Genomic DNA, 23,837 nt, shown 5'->3' on the forward strand with positions numbered 1-23,837 from the left:
GAAGTCAGATTCCACTTTGACAGAATTCACTAAAACATTTACCTGATATCACTTAATATTAAATAAATGTGAACTTAAATAGATATTCTGACATTTGTATTATAACAAGATGACTTTAGATGTCTCCTATTTCAGAGTAAATCATGTATTTGAGAGCATATTGACTACAGTTTGAATTTATCCCCTTCAGATGTGAACTATATCCCAGTAATAACAATATATTGTTTACTAGAAGGATATTCTGAAAAATCAAACAAATCTGTTCAATATTCGTTGCATTAGTCTCAGTTTAAATAAAGTGACTTATATCCTTAGTAACAAAACTATACTGAAATTCCTGAATCATACATAACACTGCACCTGATCAAAAGTCCATGGAAATCAGTGTGAGTTTTTCAATTGACTTTAATGGGCTTTGGCTGGTACTCTTAATTACGAAACCCACAGTTGGCCAGAGAATTTCACACAGCTCTGAGAACATGAAGCAATGAACAGAAGAAGTTGAGTAAAATCCAATATGATCAAAATGTTACATCAGATTGCATTCTATGAAGAATCCAAATAGCTAGGGATTATTACTGCAAATAACAGAATGTTATTTAAGCAACACATATCCATTTGCAATAATGGAAGAATACAGAATTCAAAGGCTACAAGATGATTTCATAATTCATTTGGGAACAAGAATGAATCGCTTGACAACACAGCCAGAACTTTCTGATACATAGTACAGCTACAATGACGGAGAGGATCACAGAAGTCTCCTTGGGATTGTCATCCAGTGTGCCGATCAAGCCACTGAGACTGCCTTCCAGTCCCCTGAGACTCCCCTCCCCTCCTGCCCCAACTCTGTTCTTCTGGGCCTGACGCTCTGGATTGCCCCAGCCAAGGCATCGAGTTGGGAACTACCCCCACACCTACAGAGTAACACAGACACTGAATCAGCTCATCTCTGGAACGGTTCAGCTCTAGGGCTATTGACAGCACTCAGGAATACAACACACAAAAGGGACCAAAACCGCAAATAAATCTGTCTTACCCCATGTAAAAGTTTTACACAGTGAATGCTCATGAAGGTCAGTCCTGTATCAGTGAAAGAGAGATGTGCTATTTTGTTTTGATAGAATATAGACTAACATGGCTATCGCTCTGTTACTTATTTACACTGGGCTTGACAGTAAACCAAAAGGTTTCTATTAAGTATAAAAAGTGGGATTTAAGTGATTAGAAGTAAATTACCAAGCCAAAATAAAGAAAACACACTAGTTAATCTTAATACACTAAGGAACTTGTTACATAAAAATTCTTATCCTAAATGGTTGTTCTAATCATTTCTTTCACCAGCTAAACAGCCTCCTAGCTGAGGCCCTAGCCTGCCCTGGTTCAATCTTAGGTGTTCACAGCAGGCTTCTTAGATGGAGAACAGGCAACTGGCAACTCCCTCTATTGTTTGTTTTCCCGTCCCCTTTGTAGCCCTTTTGCCCAAGGCAGGAATTCTTTGTGTTTAGTTCAAATTTTTCTCACTTTGAGTGGAAAAGTACCAGATCCAAAATGCATTCCACTATCAAGTGGTGTGGTCACATTCTCTGTAGCACCAACCACAGTTTGGGTTTACAGGAAAAAAACAAACCACTCACAGGTTGTTGACTTGATCACTGAGCCATTAAGTTCCTAAAGTATAACTCATGGATCCCTTTAACACATTTATATGAAAAACAGATTCACACTTCATATACTTCACACATGCAAATGATACATGCACAAAAATAGGATATACGGTGACATGTTACATGACCTGTTTTGCACAAAGTGTCTTGAGTTAGGCATAAGCCAATTTGCATAAAGCATGGAGAAGCCCCGTGACAACTACCATCATCTCAATGATTCTTCTCCTTTTAGAAGCATGAGGCAGGAGTTGAAGAAGCCCTATATTTATGGAAATGAGTCCCTTGTCCCAGACTCCTGACATCGTGAATGCATTTCTGATAGATGGCAGGAGTAGTGGGGGGGTGGGGAGCTCCTGAAGATTTACTTGGAGTAGAAGAGGGAGATTTAGTGCTTGTTTATTACATTGACTGGTATAAATAAAATGTTGTAAGATTAATAAAAAGGATAATATTTTTTTAAAAAAATATTTGCACTGCTCATATATGCTGTTTTGTCCAAGACCCAAGCTTCAGCCAAAAGCCAGCTGCTGCTATAGATTTTCTTTTTGTTAAAAATATATAGCTTTGACATTCCTCCTTTGGAGATTAAAGCACCTAGGCAAATGTACCAGCTCCTACTGGGCATGAAGAAAGCAGTGAGATAAATTCCCCCCCGCCCCCATACAATCCCTTGTTGTAGGAGTGGTGTTCTCCATTATTTTCATAATTTAGATGAATTGTGTATAGTCTAATTGTGCCATTGACACTCTCTCTCCAATTCAGGATTACTTTAGTCACCTGCCTTCCACCTTTGAATCATGAGGTTCCCTTACTGTCTCAGTGTGTCCCACTTCCTTTCCCGTTTATGATCATGTGACAACCTTGTGGCAACTGTAGCAATTGCTCACAGAGATAAGCAAACTTATGAAAGTTTAATTTATTTCTAGCTCTATTTTAATTCGATTTAGCAGCTGGGAAGAAAGAGAGCCAATATAAAGTGACCAGCCAGCTCCTCACAGAGCTCCTCTGAGAACTACCACCATACAGGGCAGGTTTCTTACAATCGCCAAACATGGCTCAGAAAGACAGGGAACCGATTCCAGAAAAGAACTCAACAGGATGATAATAGCCCAACACAACGAGTTTTTAGTGTTGCAGCTTCATAAAACAAATGGATTCAGGAAAACACCTTGTTCTGTACAAGACTAATATCTCCATGGTATAATAAAAACAAAAAAAGCAGTCATGTAGCACTTACAGACTAACAAAATAATTTTTAGGTGATGCGCTTTCGTGGGACAGAAAGTCTTTAAAGTGCTACATGACTGCTTTTTTGTTTTGATAAAATACAGACTAACATGGCTCTCTCTGTCACTATTCAACATTGTACAATATGTCATTTTAACTCTCCTCTGTGGTTCAATTCCTTATCTGTGGTTAGCCAAAGGCTTCCCACATTTTTCCAACCATCTAAATTCATAACAGACATTAACAGAAGAAAATGTTTTCACTGAAAATAACAACACAAGGTAGCGACAATGCCCAGTCAAAGTGTCGCAGAGAATGAATGACCCATTGGAAAGAACCAGTATGTCATGCAGCACACACTGTAATAAAAACAGGGAGGCTAGTTTCTTTCTTTCCAGAACAAGAAACCAAAATATATAATCAAATAACCTGGTCTGAGCTCAGACTAGTGCTGGATACATCCACTTCCACACCTGCATGAGCACATCTTCCTAGCTATTAGTACACCCCAGGTGATGATAAAATATTCCAGCAACATCTTCAAGAATCCACAAAATCTAAAGTTATCGGATTAATGAGTCAACTGTTGCTAAGATTTTAATGAAGTCACAGTGCTGAGCAATCCCAATGTTGAACTAATTTGATAGCATTGTATAGCTGTATGGTGTAAGTTTAGTCAAGGACACTCAAAAGGCTTTATAACACACTTTTGTTCCAGAACGACAGGGGCCAAGAGAAATGATAATGAATTTAGTAAATTAACACTTGTATTATCTTTCCCTACAAGTGATTTGTTGCTCCCAACTTCTTGTATTATCTGCCCTTAAATTCTGTGTGTTAAATGAAGGGGAAAATAAATGATAAGTAAGCGAAAGAGAGAACAGTTGTTTTCAATTGTTATATGGGAGATTGATCTCAATAGAATATTGAATTTTATTATTATTTTTTAAAAAGAGAACCATTTCTCTTCTACATTTTGTCTTTCTGAGCCATGCTCAAGTCACATGGGAGGAGTTAAATTCACTAAGTAGAGAATTTTGCAAATTAGAAGAGGGAGATGAAAAATAGAGCATGCAAATCAGTTTCACTGAACAAATTAACTCTTTTTTAGGCATTAAGTAGAAGAAAAGTCAGTCAGTCTCAGGCTAGACAATTAAACAATCCAACAACATGGAAGGGCTACACAGGATATGAGCATAGACAGGTAGGTAAGGGCTTTGTGAAAGGAAAGACTTAAGAGAGAGATGCCAGGACAAGAGGATTTCAGCAGAAGAGTGTGACAGAAAGGATGACAGATGAGACTCAGATAACTAGACTGGAAAACATAATCTTGGGACAAGGATTTGGTTTGTTTTGGAGAGAGAACACAAGTTTCAAAAGGTTCAAATACATTTCAGTTTTGGAGGGAGGTCCAAATATTTAGGCCTTATCTGAACCTAACTGCCTTGCTTTTGAGGGATTTTTTTTGTCAGTATGAGGAATATGGCAAAGGCAGAAAAACAATTTTGGCATTAGAGTAGGGCTAAACATAGTTCAGAAATATACCCAGCAACATTCATCATGTGAGGGCAGATAAAATGAAAGGAACTGATATTCTGGCAGCTGACTTATAGTACTCTCTACCACAAGAGCAAACAGGAGCACTACATTACAAAAAGGGTACAAAAATCAATAGTACTGTCAATGTTCTAATGTCCTATTGATGTTTCACATATTGATTTTGGTCATAGGCCTTTTAGCTGTTAGATGCTCAGAAAACTTTTTAGAGAATGTATGTGATTCGTACAGTCATCCTGAAAAATACCTTAAAGTTTTAATACTCTCAAGTGTCTCTGAGATCTAAAGTAGTCTTAATATTTCATCAAGGATTTTTTTCTAAATTCCCAAATGAAATTCTCACACCAATACATGTATTTTGTCCAATCTATCTATAAAGATTAATAGAGTTAGATTTTGACCACAGTGATCTGAGCAAATTAAAGAGCGTAGAAATTGGAGTTAAAACTTTTTTGGGTAATCACAGAAGAAATTTATCATTGCATACAAACAAATACTCAACATTAGTGTAAATTGCTTATTCATCCTGATGCACAATACACTACAGAGATGCTTGAGGACACAGAAAGTGGAAGTTGCAGCACAAATAATATTAAAAATAGCAGCAGAACAACTTAGGAAGAGGTTGGGAGATACACACAGAAAATAGTAAGAGTTCTCATGAAAATAGAAGACACCCAGATTTCTCACAAAACAGAACACATTAACTATCCAAATTGTTTGTGAAATGACAGTGCAAGTCAGCCTGTTGAGTTAGCAAAGGAAAATATTCATTTACAAAATATTCATTTTTCATGACAAAACATGAAAATGTCACACATCTAACACAAGTTGTTCGCCTCAGCCACTTTCTTCAAAAAACCAGGGCATAAACAAGATGCACCAAAACCAGCTTAACAAATTTGGAAGGGCAGAAAAAGTGTATTATTATTATTATACCAACAAACACTAACCAAGATAAGGGCCTCATTAGGCGAGGCTTCATACAAAGTTGTAGTAGGAGATTGTTATCGATTAAGGAGTTTACACACCAAATAGAAAAGCCAGACAAGAGGTATGAGAAAGGCAGATAGCTGAGGGAAAGATTAAGTGGCACGATCAAGACCATTCATGAAGCCTGTTACAGAACTAGGAACTAAATCCAGGTCTCCTGAGTTTGAGTTCATTGCACAGACTACAAATCCAGTGCACCTCATCCTTCTGTGTGTTTTGTTTTCCTCCATCTGAATTTAGAAAATATTTATTTTGCTTTTTGTGGAAGGGAAAACACATCAGAGAGGGTACTATCTCACAGAGCTCCCTGTCTTAATCATGAGATTCCAACTCATGCAGCAATAAGCACATACGATTCTCCACTCAACCCTTTACATATGTAAAAGACTCATTCAGGAGGTCTTTCATGTGGTTTTTCAATATGGAATGTCAAAGTAATTCACAAGACATGCCAAAAGGAGTCCCCTCAAATGGATCGTTGTTGTACTGTATTATGTTTGCAATCCACTAAATTTAATATTTCACTCTAATTTAATTAAACTAGAAAACTATTTGCAGAAAAATACATATGAGTGCATTTGTAAACATCAGTAAAATCAACACACAGTAATTGAAGAAAATAAGTTTTAATGGAGGCACAGAAGTGAAAACCACATGCATTCATTTTAAAGTAAGATTAGATGGACCAATTAACAAACTATATTGCTTCATAATTAACATTTTATTTTAGTAAACTTTTTTTTAAAATCAGCAATATATTACTTTGTCACATAGAACTAGCTACCTCTTGTGGTAACAACATAAAATAAACTCCAATGAAAGACAAACCACTGAATATATATTGATGGAGACTTTAGAATAAGCTGCAATTTTCATTTTACCTTCTCAAAGATATAGGTGAAAACAATGTTTCTCTTTTTAAAAATTAAATCCATGCACACTGTTTATTTTGTTGCTGTATAAGATATATGTTGATCACACCAACAACAGTCAGTAGCTGAATAAATTTTTAATGAGCAAAGAATAGGAGTTATAGTTTTATAGCTGTATTTTATTGCCAGTCTACAGTGGCAGCTGCAGTCTTATGCCTCAAATTTTTTTTTTTATTTTTGTTAGTACAAGTTGAACCTCTCTAATGTGGCAACCTGATCAAGGCTGAATGAGAGAATTTGCTGAACCGTGGGGGATCAATATAGTCTAGCAGCATTACTAAATCTGCTGCTGCTTACTGGGTTCTTAGAACACATTTAGGAGTAAGTTACAGCGAAACAACAGCACAAAACACTGATATCCAGGACTGGTGGCTATACACAAACTTTATGGGACTAAAAGAAACTTGGCCACATTCACGATAAGAGGACATCTAACTAACTAAAATCATTTCAGACAACAGATGTTGCCAGACAGAGTGTTCTGGATTACAGACTTTCAACCTGTAGCTGTTACTCTATCTGCTTTTTAGTGTTGGACACCAGCATCATTTTCCCCTTCCTAGAAACATTTGCTTATTTGGGTCAGTTTGAAAGTAAATGCATCTATCGTGAATTGGGGCTAACTTTTAATACTGAAAGTGCAATTGTGAAAAATCCCATGTTTTTATTTTACTCTCGATGAGAAATAGCCTCATAAATAAACCAAACACACCAGCTAAGGACTATCAGAACATACATAGTTAGTATTTCATGTATGAAGTAGTACAAAGGATTCTTTTTAATACAATGCTCAGAGTACTGGATAATAAAAGTTAAAGTTGTGCATTTATGGCTTGTTTTTGAGAAATACTGAGTCCTCAAACTCTTAATGAATCAATGGCATATGCAGGTGCTCCACACCTCTGACTACCAGGTTTCTAATTCCTTATTCAACAGTGTTCCAATGTGCTCTAAAATGTCTTCAGAAAAGTCCAGGGAGTATTTTTCCCCACCACTGATAAACTACATTTTCTGGAAAGCACTAATGTGCAGTAATGTCTGCTCTTAAACCTCTTTTGGATTTTGCCATTGACTTTAGAATTTGGCCTGTTACATTTCAGACAAGTACACAAAGAACATACTTACATTTTTCGATTAAAGATATGTTTTGTACATGAACACGTGTACTACAATAAAGAACTTGCTTTGAGAGACCTAAATGCAAGCCCTACATAACAAAACTTCTTTAAGTTTCATTTCCAGTTACACAACTAAAATTCATATTCAAGCGCTCATTCGCCTGTCTCAATTACTGCAGCATCCTGCTTGTTGCACTTTACAAATTCAATCTCCACACCCCCACTCACATCCACTTCGAATGTTGCTTCAAGATCACTGTCCTAGCCTGCTGCTTTGAACATATCATGCTCTTGTATGAATCCTTCAACTGGTTCCCCCTTCTCTACTGCATCAAATTTACTATCATCTCTCACTCACTATAACATTCTCATGTGCACCTCCATTTAACCCAGGAAGCCAGTTTCCATGGCCTATTTGTTCAATTTTCAAACACCTTATTGTTTTCCCCAGTGCTGCACACTCAGTAGGAAAGCACTCCCCATAAACAGCTGCATTACTCACCTCATCATCCACCTTCAAACACCTTCTTAATATTCTCCTTTACCATGATGCTTGCAAAAAATGTACGGTGTTAAGTCTGTTGCTATGCAGAGACCATTGCCTATCATGTTGACCCATACTGCCAATTGTTCACTTATCTCATTAGCTGAGGCAGGTAAATCCTGAATATGGGGGGGGGGGGGAACGGGAGGACTAGGCAGAAGGAGTTAAACCTGGGGTTGGTTGGGTGGGTTTGTGGGATGGGAGGTAAAACATTGGGGCAGGAAGGCAGATTTGGTGGTTGAGGCAGGTAGAGTAACAACTTTCTAACTAGTACAAATCACTGTTTTTAAATTAAGGGGGACCAAAAATATGGTTTGACATTATTTAATAAGGACTGTCTCGTATTCACATGCATTGCAGCTCTTGAAGGATTGATTTTGTGACTGAATTTGAAAGAAAGGTTCTTCTCACTATGTCAGTTGCAGACCTCTGGGGTGTGGCTGTGGGTAGGGCAGGCACAAAGCAGCCTGGGTGCCTCAGCCAGGTGATTCCAGGAAGCGAAGAATGGTGGGAGAGCACCACACGCACCCTCAGACACACCTCAGTGGCCAACCAGCCTGTCTGGGATGGGGGTGGTTAAACCAAAAAATTGGGTTGAGGGAAGGTGACATATGTGCCCCCACCCACTCTGTCATCTGTAGTGGTGAGTGCAAAATATGTGCTTGTTCATCCCAGGAGCTAACAGGCCTGTGGAGCAAGGTTCCCTGTTTCCCTAGCCAGTATTTAGGCTGGCAGCCTTCCCCCTTTGCCTGATGTTTGGGCTTAACAGCAGGTTTCTGTGGTAGGGAGCCCAGATACTCCTCCTAGTACTTATAACAAATACTCAGAGAAAGAATTGGGCTTGTTTAGTTTGGAAAAGAAAAGATTAAGGGGGGACATGACAGCGGTTTTCAGGTTTCTAAAAGGGTGTCATAAGGAGGAGGGAGAAAACTTGTTCTTCTTGGCCTCTGAGGATAGGACAAGAAGCAATGGCCTTAAACTGCAGCAAGGGTGGTTTAGGTTGGACATTAGGAAAGAGTTCCTAACTGTCAGGGTGCTCAAAGACTGGAATAAATTGCCTAGGGAGGTTGTGGCATCTCCATTTCTGGAGATATTTAAGAGCAGGTTAGGTAAGTGTCTATGAGGGATGGTCTAGACAGTACTTGGTCCTCCCATGAGGGCAGGGGGCTGGACATGATGACCTCTCAAGGTCCCTTCCAGACCTAGCATTCTATAATTCTATGATTCTAGGACTCTCTCCCCTGCTGTCTCTAACTCTATAACTGTTGGTACTCCATATGTCTCCCTCTCTCTCTGCATCTCCTTTTCTCCTCCCTCCCACTTCTTCTAAATGGGGAGTCTTCTAAAGGCCTCAACCATGCCTGAAGTGGAGTCATCTGGCCCTGATCTCCAGCTCCCTGCTAGCTGCTCCGAATTAATACAGCCCTCCACCTCTAATTAACAAGATTTTCACCCTTTTGGAGCCCCTTTTCCTTTTCCCTATGCTGTAAGAGTCCGCTGACTTGATCTCATTGCACCTAGGAATTGCTCTGCTCATCTTGGCATCTACCCCAAGACTATTGAGGTGTGACAGGCCATAAACATTTATGAACGGGGACTGAGCCATTAAAGATAACGAGATCATGTAAAATAAAGTGTAGTGTGCACTGATTAGAAACATATGATACAACAGCATAAATATTTCCAAAATGTTATAAAATACTTGTTATCCTAATTCCTTCAGTACAGCAATATGTGTAACGAAGACTGCAACTATTCACTGTTGCTGTTAGTTGTAACTGGATAAAGTGTAGATGAAATTATACATGAACTTCAGATTTTTTTTGTAATACTTTATCACTGTCGGGTAAAGTGCCACAGGATTGAATGGAGCTACTATTGAACAATTCCCAATGAGTCAATAGGTGTCACTAAAAGTTGCACAGAAAGCTGTGAAAAAATATCTTTAATTGCCAGAGGGGTGCACAAAATACCAAAAGACAATACCCACTGCTTGTTTCTTGCCTGTATTATATGTGCTGCTTGTCTATATCTATTTATTTTTAACTAATATTCACAGAGGTTTCACAGAGACATCCAGACACATCTTTCATTGTAACAGCAATATCTAAACATTTATTGTATATATTAGCATTTGTCAGCTAGCCTCAGATATGCTTTCCATCCATCAAATTTAAGTTGAGATACAGCATTATTGAGTTTACTAGTAAACTGTATCTGTGGTATCCTAGATATGTACATGTTCATTCAGAAAGCATCTGTGTATGTTGGACTAATACTTACATTTTTAAGGCCCCACCCCAACAATTATATTCACCAAATAAAACACTTCAGGTTGCTCAAGTGTGTACATTATGAACATAATTGTAAAAGTACAGGCAATCAGCTGCTCACCCAATGCATGAAATATACCACAATATGGGAAATTTTTTAAAAAAGGAGGAAAAAAAGTTAGCCAGACCCAGATTGCCTGGGCAAAGAGGACATGGTGCAGGTATGAGTGAATATTCACTTATGCTAACAAACTTGAGGGCTAGATGCAGACATTTAAGTACAAAACAATAATTTTATTACCAATTTGAAGCAAAATTCCAGTGCAATGTTCACTACAGACTAACAGTGCCTCCAGGCTAATGACTGAACAAGATTACCTCGAATTCAGTTATAGCTACAAGAGTACCAGTGATCTATTCAGAATCCCTATACGCAACGAATCACAGTCAAACAGCTACATAATTTATAGTACTTACCCTTGAAGTGCTTTTTCTCCAAACCAGTCTCCTTTCCCTAAAGTGCGGAGAAAGATTGGGTCTTCACTGGGTGAATCTTCATGAGTAACATTTACCTGTGATAAAGGGGGAAAAAAAAAACCCCTCAAGGTTTTATAAATAATGACTATTCATTTGGGAGTCATCTTATGGCAATTTCTAGGAGTCATCTTATGGCAATTTCAATTAATGGCCTGATTCAATACCTATCTAGTTAACTTGGTAATTCCTGTATCCTAAATCTCATTAGAGTCTTCCCAGTCAACATTTTAGCTTTATGTCATCAAACATACTACAATGCCAGTTCCTCATATGAGCCTCTTAGGCCATGCAAGGTAATCTATGATTACTTTTCCTGGGGTATGCATTATTCTTGAGAATGCCGATATGAATTGTATCCTCTCTTTGACTTTAGCATTTGACATCCCAGTCCTGCAACTGGCTGTTTGAGCACAGAGGTCTGTTTGTTTAGGTCTTTTATAAGTACAAGACAGACTTACTATGAGGGCTTATTTTTACAGAATTTTAGGTTATTCTGTTACATTTACTAACCAGGATAACAACGCTACAAGCTGAAATGAAGAGAGAATATTTCAGGATGAAGACCCTCCCTCTGTCAATCACTGACTGCAATGAAGCGACATGGCCATGAACCTCAAACACTAACTGGAGCAGAGATAAAAAAATTCCATGTATATTTAATTTAAAATTAAAATAAAAAGCAATAGAATAAAATAAAAACTGTAAAAGTGGTTTAACAGCCTTTAAATGGCTTTGCCAGTTTAATGAATGAAAAATGACAGTCCGCAGCTGTGCAGTCTGCAATACTTTTCTTTTTGCTGTGGAAAAACAGGCTTTTCAGTTGAAAAGTTGATTTCCAGCCCGTCTGCAAAATAAGTGTGGTGTAGTGACAGATTCATTTGAAAAATATGGGTATTACACAACAGCTGGAGGTCTTCACATTCATTGGAGTTGGAATTCGAGCACTGGAGGCCCTAATTGTTTTTAATTTTCCTTTTAAATGCTCTTCTGAAGACCATTCTACTTTGTACTAAGATAGCATGAAACCTTGATTTCCTTGTACTTTGTTGTTTGTCTATGACACATTGGTAAACTGCTAGCAACTGCTGCAAGGCAAATCCTTCCTGGAGATGCCACTAGCATTAAGGATTATGCAGCACCAGGCCCACTGACAGTGGGGGCAGTTGCCCCAGGACCTGTTATTTCAAAGTGGACCCGAGCTCCAGCCACTGCTCCTTTGAAAGACTGCAGCAGTGCTCTGCTGCTGCTCTGAGCACAGCTTTGAGAGGGTGGGGCGGGCGGCAAAGCTGAGTACCCTAAACCCTGCCCCTTCTGCCCTTGGCTCCAACCCTGCTGCAGATGGTGGGCTGGACCCACCCACTCACACTGCACCTGGGCCCACAGTGACAATCAGCTCCACTATACAGCACATTACACAAGTCTGCCAAAGATTCAGAAACCCTATGGAGGTAGTAGATCTAGGATGTATATGATAAGTAGATGTGGGATGTATATGCCCCTCATATGAGATGCAATTCTTTCCTTCAAACCTAGACTTAACCAGGGCCAACATTTCACCCTTAGATCAAATTTGCAAACGACATATGCTTTCTGTGGAAATCACAGGTTTTGAATATGCAATTTCACAAAGAAATTTGGGATGTCAAACAGTTTAATTTAGTTCCGTTTTGGGGAAATGGAAAGCATTCTAGGTTAATTTTATTGTGAAACTCCACCTCTGACTCCAAAAAAAAAAATAAAACTCCAAAACATTCCAACTGCCTTCTCCTTTCTCTTGTGGGTGCTCAATGCAGTAGTTTTGAGCCAGTAATGAGCAGTCAGCCTACAATAGACTTTTTCAGTGAGTCATCAAAGATCAGACAAGGGTGGCAAGGAAAGTGTAGCAGACCAGATAGAACTGTCTGTAGCAGATGACAAAAAACAAGCAAGTAAAGAAAGTCTTTTTGTGTTTTAATCTGTTTCTCTGTGATCCTCTATGACTCCAAGGAAAGAAGGAAATGCGAAGGGATTACAGGGCTGTCACCCAATTTAAAGTGATGATGTGAATTAATCACCAGATACTATGACATCAGTGATGCACATGTTAAGTTTGTGACATTGATTTTTTTTTTACAGGAAAATGGCACACAGCAGAGCAGCATGGTGCACAGTCTGACTATACTGACTGAGCGATGCCAGACTGTCAGACTGGTATGAAGAGTGCAAACTATTGAAAATAAACCATTTATTCTCCTTGCAGTGTCCTGGTGGCAGGGCTCCAGCCTCAGCCTGAACATCTAGACTGCAATTAAATAGCTCCTTAGCCAAAGCCCCGTGAGCTGGAATCAGCTGGCATGGGCCAGCCTCAGGCTTCTAATTGCAGCTTAGCTATACCCTGGGAGACCAAGGAATTAATCTGTGTGTGAAGATAGGTTGGCAGAGTTAAGGAATTTTCAGGACCTTTCTTGTTCAATCAAGCCAGGTTTTGCCCTAGATATCACTGCTGGATATAGTGAACTATATGAAAATCAGAAATTGGAAACAGCTTTATACCTAATTATCTCTGATAATAATCAAATCAAGTAAGTGCATGTAGCACGTACATGTCCAGTCATGAGATCTGTCGTCAGATTCTTATTTGGTTTATTTAACTGTCTGGAGCAGGATTCAGGTTGGGACATTATGTGGTCACATTTGCAAACAGTAGAGCCATATACTCTAATCCATTTTATTTAACTGTTGTATTGCCAGGGCTCTGGCTCGGTGTTCGAGGAACTCAGGTCTGTGAAGTGACGTTGTCATTGCACTGTTCCCATACACAGCAAAGATTTAATATACTTGCCAAAGGCATTTATTCAGTTTACTGATCTCCAGTTTCTGCCATCCATCATCTTTCACCACAGTCCTCTCTGGAAATCTGGAGTAATGGGGTGGACTGCACATTCTTCATTAAAAAAGGGCACAGTGGGAATCTTTGAAACAGTGTCCATATCAAGGTGCAGGTTAAGGCCCTGTGGCACATCCCAATGGCTACAGTTACACTAGCAAGTTTTGCTGACAAAACTGGGGTTTTGTCAACAAAACTTGGAGAGCATCTGCTCACAAAATGTGTTTTGTCAACAGAAACTGTTGACAAGAAAAGCTGTGTAGATGCTCCAGGGGACCCTTTTGTCCAGAGTGGATCAAAAGATTGAGCTGCTTTTATGTGTAGATATGATCTGTCAACAGAAGCTTTGTGGGAACATCTCTTCCAATGGTAACTTCTGTAGACAGATCACTGAAGTGTAACCATAGCCAACCAGTATTACTTTATTTCAGCTGCCTTGGCTGGCCATCAGCTCTCACAGTAAACATGAACATAATCAATAAAGAGAAAAAACAGTCTACCAAATAAACATTTAGACCCCAAGTAGATGTCAGTGTACTTCCATAACATTCTAGCGTTGCTGTTAGTGGCAGGACATGACTATTGACTGCAGTGAAATATCAATCTGTTTTGCATGTGGACTGGTAAACCTGTCAGACAGGGACCTAGTCATCCTTCCGAGTACAGAGGATGGGGTGCAGCCGGCTTTGAGTACCTGATGATACAAATTAGGCCAGCATGTCAGACTCTGTCTGGAAACGAATGTTCATGTGGGGACCATTTGTACTCTGCTTTTCTTACCCAGAGATGTGGGAGAAAGATGATGATGGGATGACATTGCCAGGTGTCTGATTTTCAGCCAGAATGTCTGGTCAAAAAGGGACCTTGGAGGCTCATGTCAGCACCACTGACTGGAATGTTAGAAGTCTAGACAGAGGTGCAGCGTGACTAAGACAGGGTCCCTGCCTGATGTGGTTCCACATAGGTCCCAGAAGCAGCTGCATGTCACCTCTCCATCTCCTATACATAGAGGCAGCCATGGGGCTCTGGGTGCTGCTCTCACCCCTAGTACTTGCTCTGCAGCTCCCAATGGCTGGGAGCCATGGCATAGGAGCTGGAGGGAGGATATGAAGTTACTTTGAGGAGCTGCTTGAGGTAAGAGTCACATGCAGGCTGCATCATTGAGGGCCCCTGTACCCCAACCCTGATCTCCCCTCATGTTCCAAACCCCTTGGCTCCAGCCCACAGCACTCTTCTGCATGCCAAGCCCCACCCCCTCTTACATCCCAACCCACTGTCTCAGTCCAGTGCCCCTTTTCATACCCTGAATGCCTCATTTCTGGCTTCACCCCAGATCCCATATCACCAGCCAGAGCCCTAATGCCCTCCCACACCCCAATCCCCTGTCCCAGCCAGATGAAAATGAGTAAGTAAGGAGGGTGAGAGGACTGAGCATGGAAGTGATAGAATGAGAATGGGAATGGCCTGAGAACAGGGCTGGGACAGTGGTTGGGCAGGGGTGTAGGAAGGGTGTGTGGTTTTATGAGAGTAGAAAGTTGGTAACCCTACAATAGGACCAGTTACTTCATGCAGGGGGCAGGGGATGGGAATATCATGAGAGAAATGTGGTAGGAGGGGGACAGAAAAAGGAGTGGGTAGAGAATATGAACATTCTGAGCACTCATATTACATACATGTCCCATAATGTGCTCCATTTAGAAAACCTGCCAGTGATTGCCTTATTCTCATGGAAAATACACACACAGCTTCGCCCCCACCCCAGTGAATATCTGACTTGAGCTGTTTGGTAAACATTGGCTAAAGAGACAAAGTGAGTGAGATAGAATATTAACTTCAGTACTTGTGAACTGGCAGCATCACATGCTCTCTCAGAAGACATCCCTGCATATGTGGCAGTCATGTCGGAACAAACTGAACAATTCTCTTTCCATCTCAGAAGCCTGTGCTTTTTTGTTGCCTTTCATAATAAAACACCTGTATGAAACTGTGACTGCACAAGTATAAGAACTTTAACTAGAATGTTGGAATTGACACATCCAATTTATCTGTCCCCTTTTGTTTAGTTTTATTTGTTTTTCAGTATGTGTGTATTCTCTGCAGAGGGAAATTGCAGTATATTCCCTTCAACATCTGCGTCCTATTGTGGTAAGGAGTAATGTGGTTGTCTAACTTAACAGCAAATAATTCAGAACTTTCAACTGGCAAAAAAGCTAACACTACCAAGATTTTGAAATAAAACAAGGTTAAAAAAATTTCCCACCCTGCCTCTCCCCTTCCCTCTCCTGTGAATTGTTGAGTAGAGGCTTAGCGTCAAAACAAGGAGCAAATTTTAACAAATTCTCGATAGAAATATGGTACTATATATTTTGTTTCAGTTCAGAATGACAGCTCAGAAGTTTTATGAGCCCCCATGATTTAAGTCTTTAAAAAAGTTTTTAGTCAGTGTTTATTTGGTCCATCTCTTATGGCATGGGTGGGGAAAAATTTTTGATTTTTCCAAACTGCAGAGATTTGGAAAGTGGTCAAGGGCTGCACTCTTCTATGATATTAATGGAGGAGTTGCAGGTCTGGGATGAAGATTGGGTGCAGAAGGAAGTTTGGGCTAAGGGACTGAGGTGCAGGAAGGGGCATGACGTCTGGGAGGGATATGGGATGAAGGAAGCAGTTGTGACTGGGGTTAGGGGTCTGGGATGCAGGAAGAGGTGCCGAGGTTTGGGTTGTGACTCAGGGCAGGGGTCAGGGATTTGGGCTGCTACCTAGGGCAGGAGGGGATTGTGACATGGGGCAGTGGAGTGAGGTACAGGAGGGAATGAAGAGGTTTGGGGTGCCACCTAGGGTGGGGAGTGTGTGTGATGTGGGACAGGGGTTTTGGGTGCAGGAGGAGGACCAGAGGGTTTGGGTTATATGGAGTAGTAGGGCTGAGAGCTGGAAAATCTGGAGTACCTGAGGCAGGCTCTGGACTGAAGACTTACATGGTGACTCCTGGCGAGCAGACATCTGAAGCAGGCTCTCTGTCTGCTGCAGCCCCAGACCACTCAAAACTGCCTTCTGCTTCATGTAAATTTTCTGCTTCAGAGGCTGGAGGGGTGTAGGGGGCTTTGAGTGCTGCTCCCTACCCACCAAAAATATCTCAGCTCCTACTGGTTGGAAACAGGCCAGTGGGAGCTGAGATTTTTTGCAAGGGGGGGGCAGGAGCAGTATGTGAAGTCTTCCCATCCCTCTAGGAATCCAGAGCAGAGAGCTACATGGAGTAGGATGCCACTTATAGCAGTGGCTGGCTGCTCTGTGCCTTAGGTAGTCCATGGGCCAGATGCAGCCTGTGGGCTATATCTTGCTCATCCCTGTTCTATGTTGTAAACATACAACAAATACAAAAAAATAATATTATTTAGAATGAGAGATTAAAACACATATATCTGGTCCAAATCTAAGTAAACTTCATACTGACTACATGTAACTCAATCACAGTTTTTGGCTGTGTCTACACTTGGCCAAAATTTTGAAAGGGCCACGCTAATGGCCAAATCAAAGAATATTAACGAGGCACTGAAATGAATACTCAGCACCTCAATAGCATGCTGCCGGACGCGGTGCTTTGAAAATGATGCATTTTGATTGTGCACGGCTTGTCTACATGGTGCCCTTTTCAAAAGGACCCCACAAATGTTGAAATCCCCGTTCCTTATTCCCATCAGCTTTTTGGCCAAGTGTAGACATGGCTGATAGGAATAAAGGGGATTTTGATGTTTGGAGGGTCCTTTTGGAAAGGGCCCGGTATGGATGAGCCACGCATGATTGAAACATGGCATTGTCAAAGTGTCGTGGCCAGCAGCATGCTAATGCGGTACTGACTATTCATTTCAGTGCCTCATTAGTATTCTCCAATTTGGCCATTAGCATGGCCCTTTCAAAATTTTGGCCAAGTGTAGACATGGCCAATAACTGTGATTGAGTTACACCTAGTCAGTATGATAGGAATAAGTGGATTTTGACGCTTGCGGGGTCCTTTTGAAAAAGGCCCTGTGTAGATGAGCTACACATGATCCAAACGCCGCACTTTCAAAGTGCCGCAGCTGGCAGCATGCTAATGAGGTGCTGAATATTCATTTAAGTGCCTCATTTGTTTTCTCCGATTTGGCCATTAGCATGGCCCTTTTGAAATTTTGGTGAAGGGTAGACATGGCCATAATGTTTCATTCCTAAGAGACCTACTAGCATAATGGGCAACCATGCTGGCAGTCTCAGGTTATGTCAATACTTTAAAAGTTTGTAAAGAAAGCCTGGATTGTCATGCAATTAAGATGTCTTAACAATTTTTTTCATAAGCCGAACAGTGATCATTGTTCATTGTCTACTCCAACTCTGAGGAAGTGGGTCTTACCCAGGAAAGCTCACGACCTAATACATTTGTTAGTCTTTAATGTGCTACAGGACTCTGTTATTTGTGAAGCTACAGCCTAACAGGGTTATCCCTCTGACTCTGTTCATTGTGTGTACAATGGAAAATAGCGTGAGAGATCTGCCTTTGGGTGTTTGTGTGGTGTTTTTCCGTAGGTTATTCTCCCTCCTGACACTGCCAAGTTTAATTAAACGTGAAATGTAGTAACATTTGTGGCCCTGCAAGAAAAGGATTGATTGGGACTACATTTCCAGAGTTACACCATCATTGTTCATGACACTTCCTTTGAAAGGAGTGAAAACTTACCTTTCCTTTGCTGATTATAAAGAAAGTGTCCCCTCGAGCACCTTGCCTGATAATGTACTCTCCATTTTCATAGTGTGTCTGTAGGAAAATTAACAAGAACAAAAGGAATGAGACTGTCACTCAGTTTGCAGTCAAGCAGTTTTACAAGATAACTCTTAGGGAGACATGAAGCTTGAATAAGTTTTATCCACACCTGACACCTGTCATGAGTGAAGCATTACCCTACATCAAGAAATATAGCATGAAAAAGAAATCATTTGTCTTGCCCATTTTTCTTATTAATTTTATTAATGCCAGCTCTTGTGTGTGAGGGGCCTTATCCTCAGGGTTCTCAATCCATGTGTCCTAATTGAATAAGACACAGGAATTTTTCAGCAGAGCATCAAGTACAAACCAAACGATGGTAATAAACTGCTTGTAACAAATGTTCTGTACCAAATCTTTTTATCTGTATTTGTGGTCTTCATCTTATTTTGTCAGTAACTTTATCTAAGCAATTAGTTTCAGTTCAAATCAGTTGTATTAGTCGCCTGGATTTGTTGACCCTTGTGTATAGAAAAATTCCCTGCTAATATATGGTCTTCTCCAGCTGGAGTGACTGTCTCAACATGAGCCAGAAGAAATTCCTTGTATTACACCAATCCATGTAACAATATTGGGGTGAATAAATAAAACCCAGTGTGTTCCAAACAAAGTTCCTATATCCATATTTAGGCTTCTGAATAATTGGCATGACATTCAGAGGTGTTGGGCATCAGCAACGCCAATAAACTACAGACCAATAACAAGCAAAGGCAGAATTATGTCAAGTGACAGCATCACACCTAAAATTTTGACCTAATTTTCCCCAGGGTACATTAATAGTGGTAGCCTTATTAAGCTTTTGTGGTGAATGCCATACTTATTGCAGAATTCAAACCTCTTATGCTTCCCCTAGGGTCAACTTATACTTACCGGCTAATCGACCATGCCGTGCTCGATCTTATGCAGTTCAATTTTGCTGCATGTGTTAAGACATGGTAAAATTGATCTCTATGAATTCAGCCATCGACACTGGTACTCCACACTTGCGCGTGGAGTCAGGGATGTTGGTGCAAGCCTGAAGAGTCCCACTCTACCCAGGGTAAGAAAGTCAATTCTGATATGTTGATTCTAGCTATACTAATGGCCTGGCTAGAACTGCGCACCTGGGATCGAGTTTCTACCCTAGTGTAGATGTAGCCCCTGATTGCAATATGAAACTTTGAAATAAGTTTTAGTAAATGTGTTATTTGAAGAATGAAGCAAATCCCAGGAAAGACAGCCAGATCTGTTGTGTTCTCAAAAGTAGTTTATCACCAAAAACACAGGTGGAAAAGACCTTAACTCAGGATGCAGGAATTTACCTGAACCTTCAAAATAGGCTGAAGTTTATAACTACCCTCATATTTTACAAATCAGTTTGTTGAGCTATAATTTTCACCCTCAGTCTTTTTGGTGTCTCGAACTCAGATAACACCCTACCATGAAAAAAGCGTATTTTAGGATTCAGCTGAGAAAAAGCACTTGAGAGCTAATAAATATACAGTAAAATAGTTCTGTGGTAGGAGGGTAAAGTATTTATATTTAGTTAAACAGTAACTCAATGAACGATACTTTATTCCTAAAATGCAACTAGTTCTTGTCTGCAGAGGTTTGTCTAAATTGATTGGTCATGAAAAAAAGAGGCTAGAAGAAACTGAAAAATTGAGCATAAGAAGGTAACTTGGATGTCTGAATACTCTTTACAATCTAAAGAATAATTTAATAAAAGGGACATTCATTTACACCAAGTCACCACCGTTGAATAATTCTCATGACACTTCAAGAAGGGAAGGTCTATGGAAACATGACTGTAGATGCTCGGCAAAAGGCTCTAGCTTCTAGTGAGTCTCTCATGAGCCTCTGAATTTGGGATCTGAACTCTCTTTGCGCCCCATGCAGCAAAGATAGAAGAACAAAAATGTTCAAATAGAATCCATGAAACTGCAAGAACAAACTCAGGATCTTCCAGTCCCTGAGACAGGAATGACTTGAGATGGGGATATTGACTGCATAAATTTTGCATGAACAACCTGAGGCCCTTGAAGGGGCCTAACTTGAAAATGTGCTGAGAACTATTTTCTGAAAATCTAGCCCCTTCATGGCACCTCAAATCAGGAACCCCAAAACTGACACATAACACTAGTCACTGAAAATGCTGTGCAGCAAATTTCCAGACCTTCTGGTTGAGAAGCTAATCTTAGTGTAAATGGGACCCTGAATCCCTGTTCATTTTATGAACAGAAAGACTTCATGAAAACAAGAGAGATATGACCTTTCCTCAGACTTTGAAAGGTGAATCAAAAGAGCTTGGAAGAAAAGTTTAAGTTTAGTTTTCCTTCCAAGCTCTTTTGATTCATTCCATTTTAATAAACAAGATAAATAAAAATAATCATAATACCTAGGTCTTAGTTTTCATCTAGAGAGCTCAACATTCCCTACAAGAGAGATAAGTATTGTTATCCCCATTATGCAGATGGAGAACCCAAGACACAGAGCAATAAAGTGAATTGTCCAAGATCACGCAGTACACCAGTGGCAGAGCTGGCCATAAAACTAAGAACTTTGGTCCTGATTCTGTGCTCTACCCACTGGGATACACTGCCTCTGTATCAATCTCCCCATTAGCAAGACTCACAATCTGCTCCTCCCTGTTAATTACCCCAACATTCAGGCTGTCACCAAACCCAGTCTCTTCAGGCATTCTAAAATATCCCTTTCATTTTCTCCTGTCTCCTGAAACATAACTGCCTCTTGCTTTCATTACTATATCTTCTTTCTTTGTAGTCTTCAAAGCACTTCAGTCTGTAGGTCATCCAAAACACTATAGCTCTTTCTATCTTGATCACTGACTCCTCAGGGAATTCCATCATTCGCTGGCCTCCTGCACTTTGCCACATGAGTTTCAATCTTGTTTTTTTACCACCTTATGCTTCTGTATAGCATTGATGCCATGCAATCCCCTCACTCATTTCTGTCTGCAAACTCTCTCCAGACTTGGACTATCCTCACTACTCTTTTCCTATCATTTCTGTCTCTTCCTCTCACTCTTGGCTCTATGCCTTGTTCACACTATTCTCTGTGCTACGGATATGCACCGAGAATCCACTAACTCTCATAATTTCTCACTTTTTAATCAGCTCTGCTCATTCTTACTCTTCATCTTTTCATTTCACTGTTTCCATTTATTCAGACAATATGCTTCTTGGTGCAAGAAGCAGTGCAAAGTGCCATGATCCCCTGTGGCACTACATAAAAAATAGAACTAATAATGATCCTTCTACCACACCCTATTTGTAAGGCAAGTTGAAGACGGTAATAGTTGCTTGCATGTATATAGGGGTATTATTATTCAGCATGATTTGAACCAACCAACAGAACATTTTTATAGCTGGTTCATATATGTTATATTAACATTAGAGAATTACAGTTCCTCTACAGAAAACCAGTCCAGAGACAGCATAAAAATGATGTTCTGAATGAAAAAGTACGAAAATAAAGATCTGGGAGTTTTAATGGTAATACATGTAGAATCAATGAAGTCTGAATTAAAAGTGAAATAAAAGAGGAAGGAGAACATGCAGGTTTAATGTTTGTCATGTTCTCATCACTAACTAAACATGTAAAAAGACTTTGCTAACAGATTTCTCCTATTCTGGTTATTTGTCTAGACTTGCACAAAAGGACCTTATTCATGAATTATAAAATGTTGAGAGACAGTCTATCTAGAAAGGGATCCTTCAAAATAAACACATGTTCAGCATTTACAGAATTCTTTTATATCTTCCAAGCCTTTTACATACCTTAAGTAAACAATCCCCAAAACATCACTATGAGGTATGTTAAGTATTAATATCCACACTTTATGCTTGGAAAATTGAAAGGTAATGGTTATCTGACTTGTCCAAGAACACAATCAGCAGGATTAGAGTACTCTGCACTCAGATGCAAAAACTGGGCAGTATCAATATATCAATAATTGTATTTTTAAGAAGGCATGCCCGAGGTGATGAAGAGCACTAATTCTCACTTTTTTATACAGGGCTGTGAAACCTGATTGTTATTTAGGAGATTAAGGTATATCTCCTAGGTGAGAAAAGACTTCAAGATACAGATTAGTTAGAAAATAAAATTTAAAAAATGTTCTTAAAGCAGGGCATAGGAAGTAAATACATTAAAGCTGTTCTCTAACAACATGGGCCAATTTCTGAAAACCTTAGCCATGTAAATGATGTTATTTTTGAGAGAGTCCCAGTGAGAAATGGGACCACTTGTAAGATCAAGAATTACTAATATGACTAAAGATTTGGAGGCTCATCTTCAGGATTTATGCATTGTCCCATATAATGTCCATTAGGCCAAACAAGAGACAGCATATTAATTCACTCATCATTTCTCCCAACCAGTGTGTGAACACTTACTCTCCACCTCTGCCTACTATGTGCCTGCCCCTTCCTAATCCTAGGGAATCTAGAACCCACAGGGTTCTCTACAGAGTATCTAGGAGAAAGAGGATATAGTTCTCTTGAGGCAGATGACTTCCCTTCTTTTCACATGCAGAATGTTAATTGGATTACACTATATACCTGGTATACTACTTCCAGAAGCTGGATAGCAGGGAGTCAGCACTGGAGTCCAGTTTAGCCAGACAGAAGGAGAAACTACAAATATAGGCTGTTAAGAACAGTACAGCAGCCAAGGCTTGGATAGCTGGGGAAATAAGCCACAGAAGTTAGCTGCAAGCTTCCCTTTCCCTAGTTGGGCAACCCAGCCAGCTGAGGCCCATGAAAAAAGTCAGCTGAAAAGTTGAAATTAGTCATTGTTGAAAATAATCGCTGAATAATTTTATATACCAAGAACCATAAATGTGTATTTTTGTAAGCATGGGACAATGTACATGAAGGTTAACTATGGAGATAGAATACATTAACTCTTCTGCATAACCTGAGTGTATTGCCACAGAAATTGTCTGCTGTTTCAGTGGAATACACAATACATGAGTGGCAGAATTCAGCCAACACACAAGAAATTAAAGCAGGCTCCCAGAGGACAGAAGAAGGGTTACAATAAAGCAATGGTGGCTCTCCAAAATGTTGTACATATGCAGATAGTAGTTTTTGAGCTCCTGTACCCCATGCACAGGAGATCAGAGTCTTTTAATGAACAGTGTCCATTGGGGCGAGTACAAACCCTCATACTACTTGCCCAATGGGTATAAATGGTAGGGGGACCCCAACTGCCCTAAGTTCTTTCAACACCCAGAATCCTTATCGGAAGCCTTTGAAATAAGAGAAGATTTTAAGAAGGAACTGAAGATTTTTCCTTCAGGAGAATGTCAGCGTCAGGTGTTCCTCTCAT

At 40.0% G+C, this 23,837-nt stretch overlaps 1 protein-coding gene across 2 annotated transcripts in view; it reads right to left on the reverse strand.

The window, feature by feature from the left end:
- Nucleotides 1-23,837, reverse strand: part of PRKG1 (protein kinase cGMP-dependent 1) — an 880,390-nt gene that overhangs the window by 182,995 nt on the left and 673,558 nt on the right. For both annotated transcript variants that reach the window (XM_075000323.1, XM_075000322.1), the window contains exons 6-7: nucleotides 18,420-18,497; nucleotides 10,789-10,883 (exon numbers count right to left, since the gene is read on the reverse strand). In XM_075000323.1, the coding sequence (XP_074856424.1) occupies nucleotides 10,789-10,883; nucleotides 18,420-18,497 (173 nt within the window). The remainder of the gene's footprint in view (nucleotides 1-10,788; nucleotides 10,884-18,419; nucleotides 18,498-23,837) is intronic.

The sequence above is a fragment of the Carettochelys insculpta genome, chromosome 7 (genome assembly GCF_033958435.1).
Source record: "Carettochelys insculpta isolate YL-2023 chromosome 7, ASM3395843v1, whole genome shotgun sequence".
NCBI lineage: Eukaryota > Metazoa > Chordata > Testudines > Carettochelyidae > Carettochelys > Carettochelys insculpta.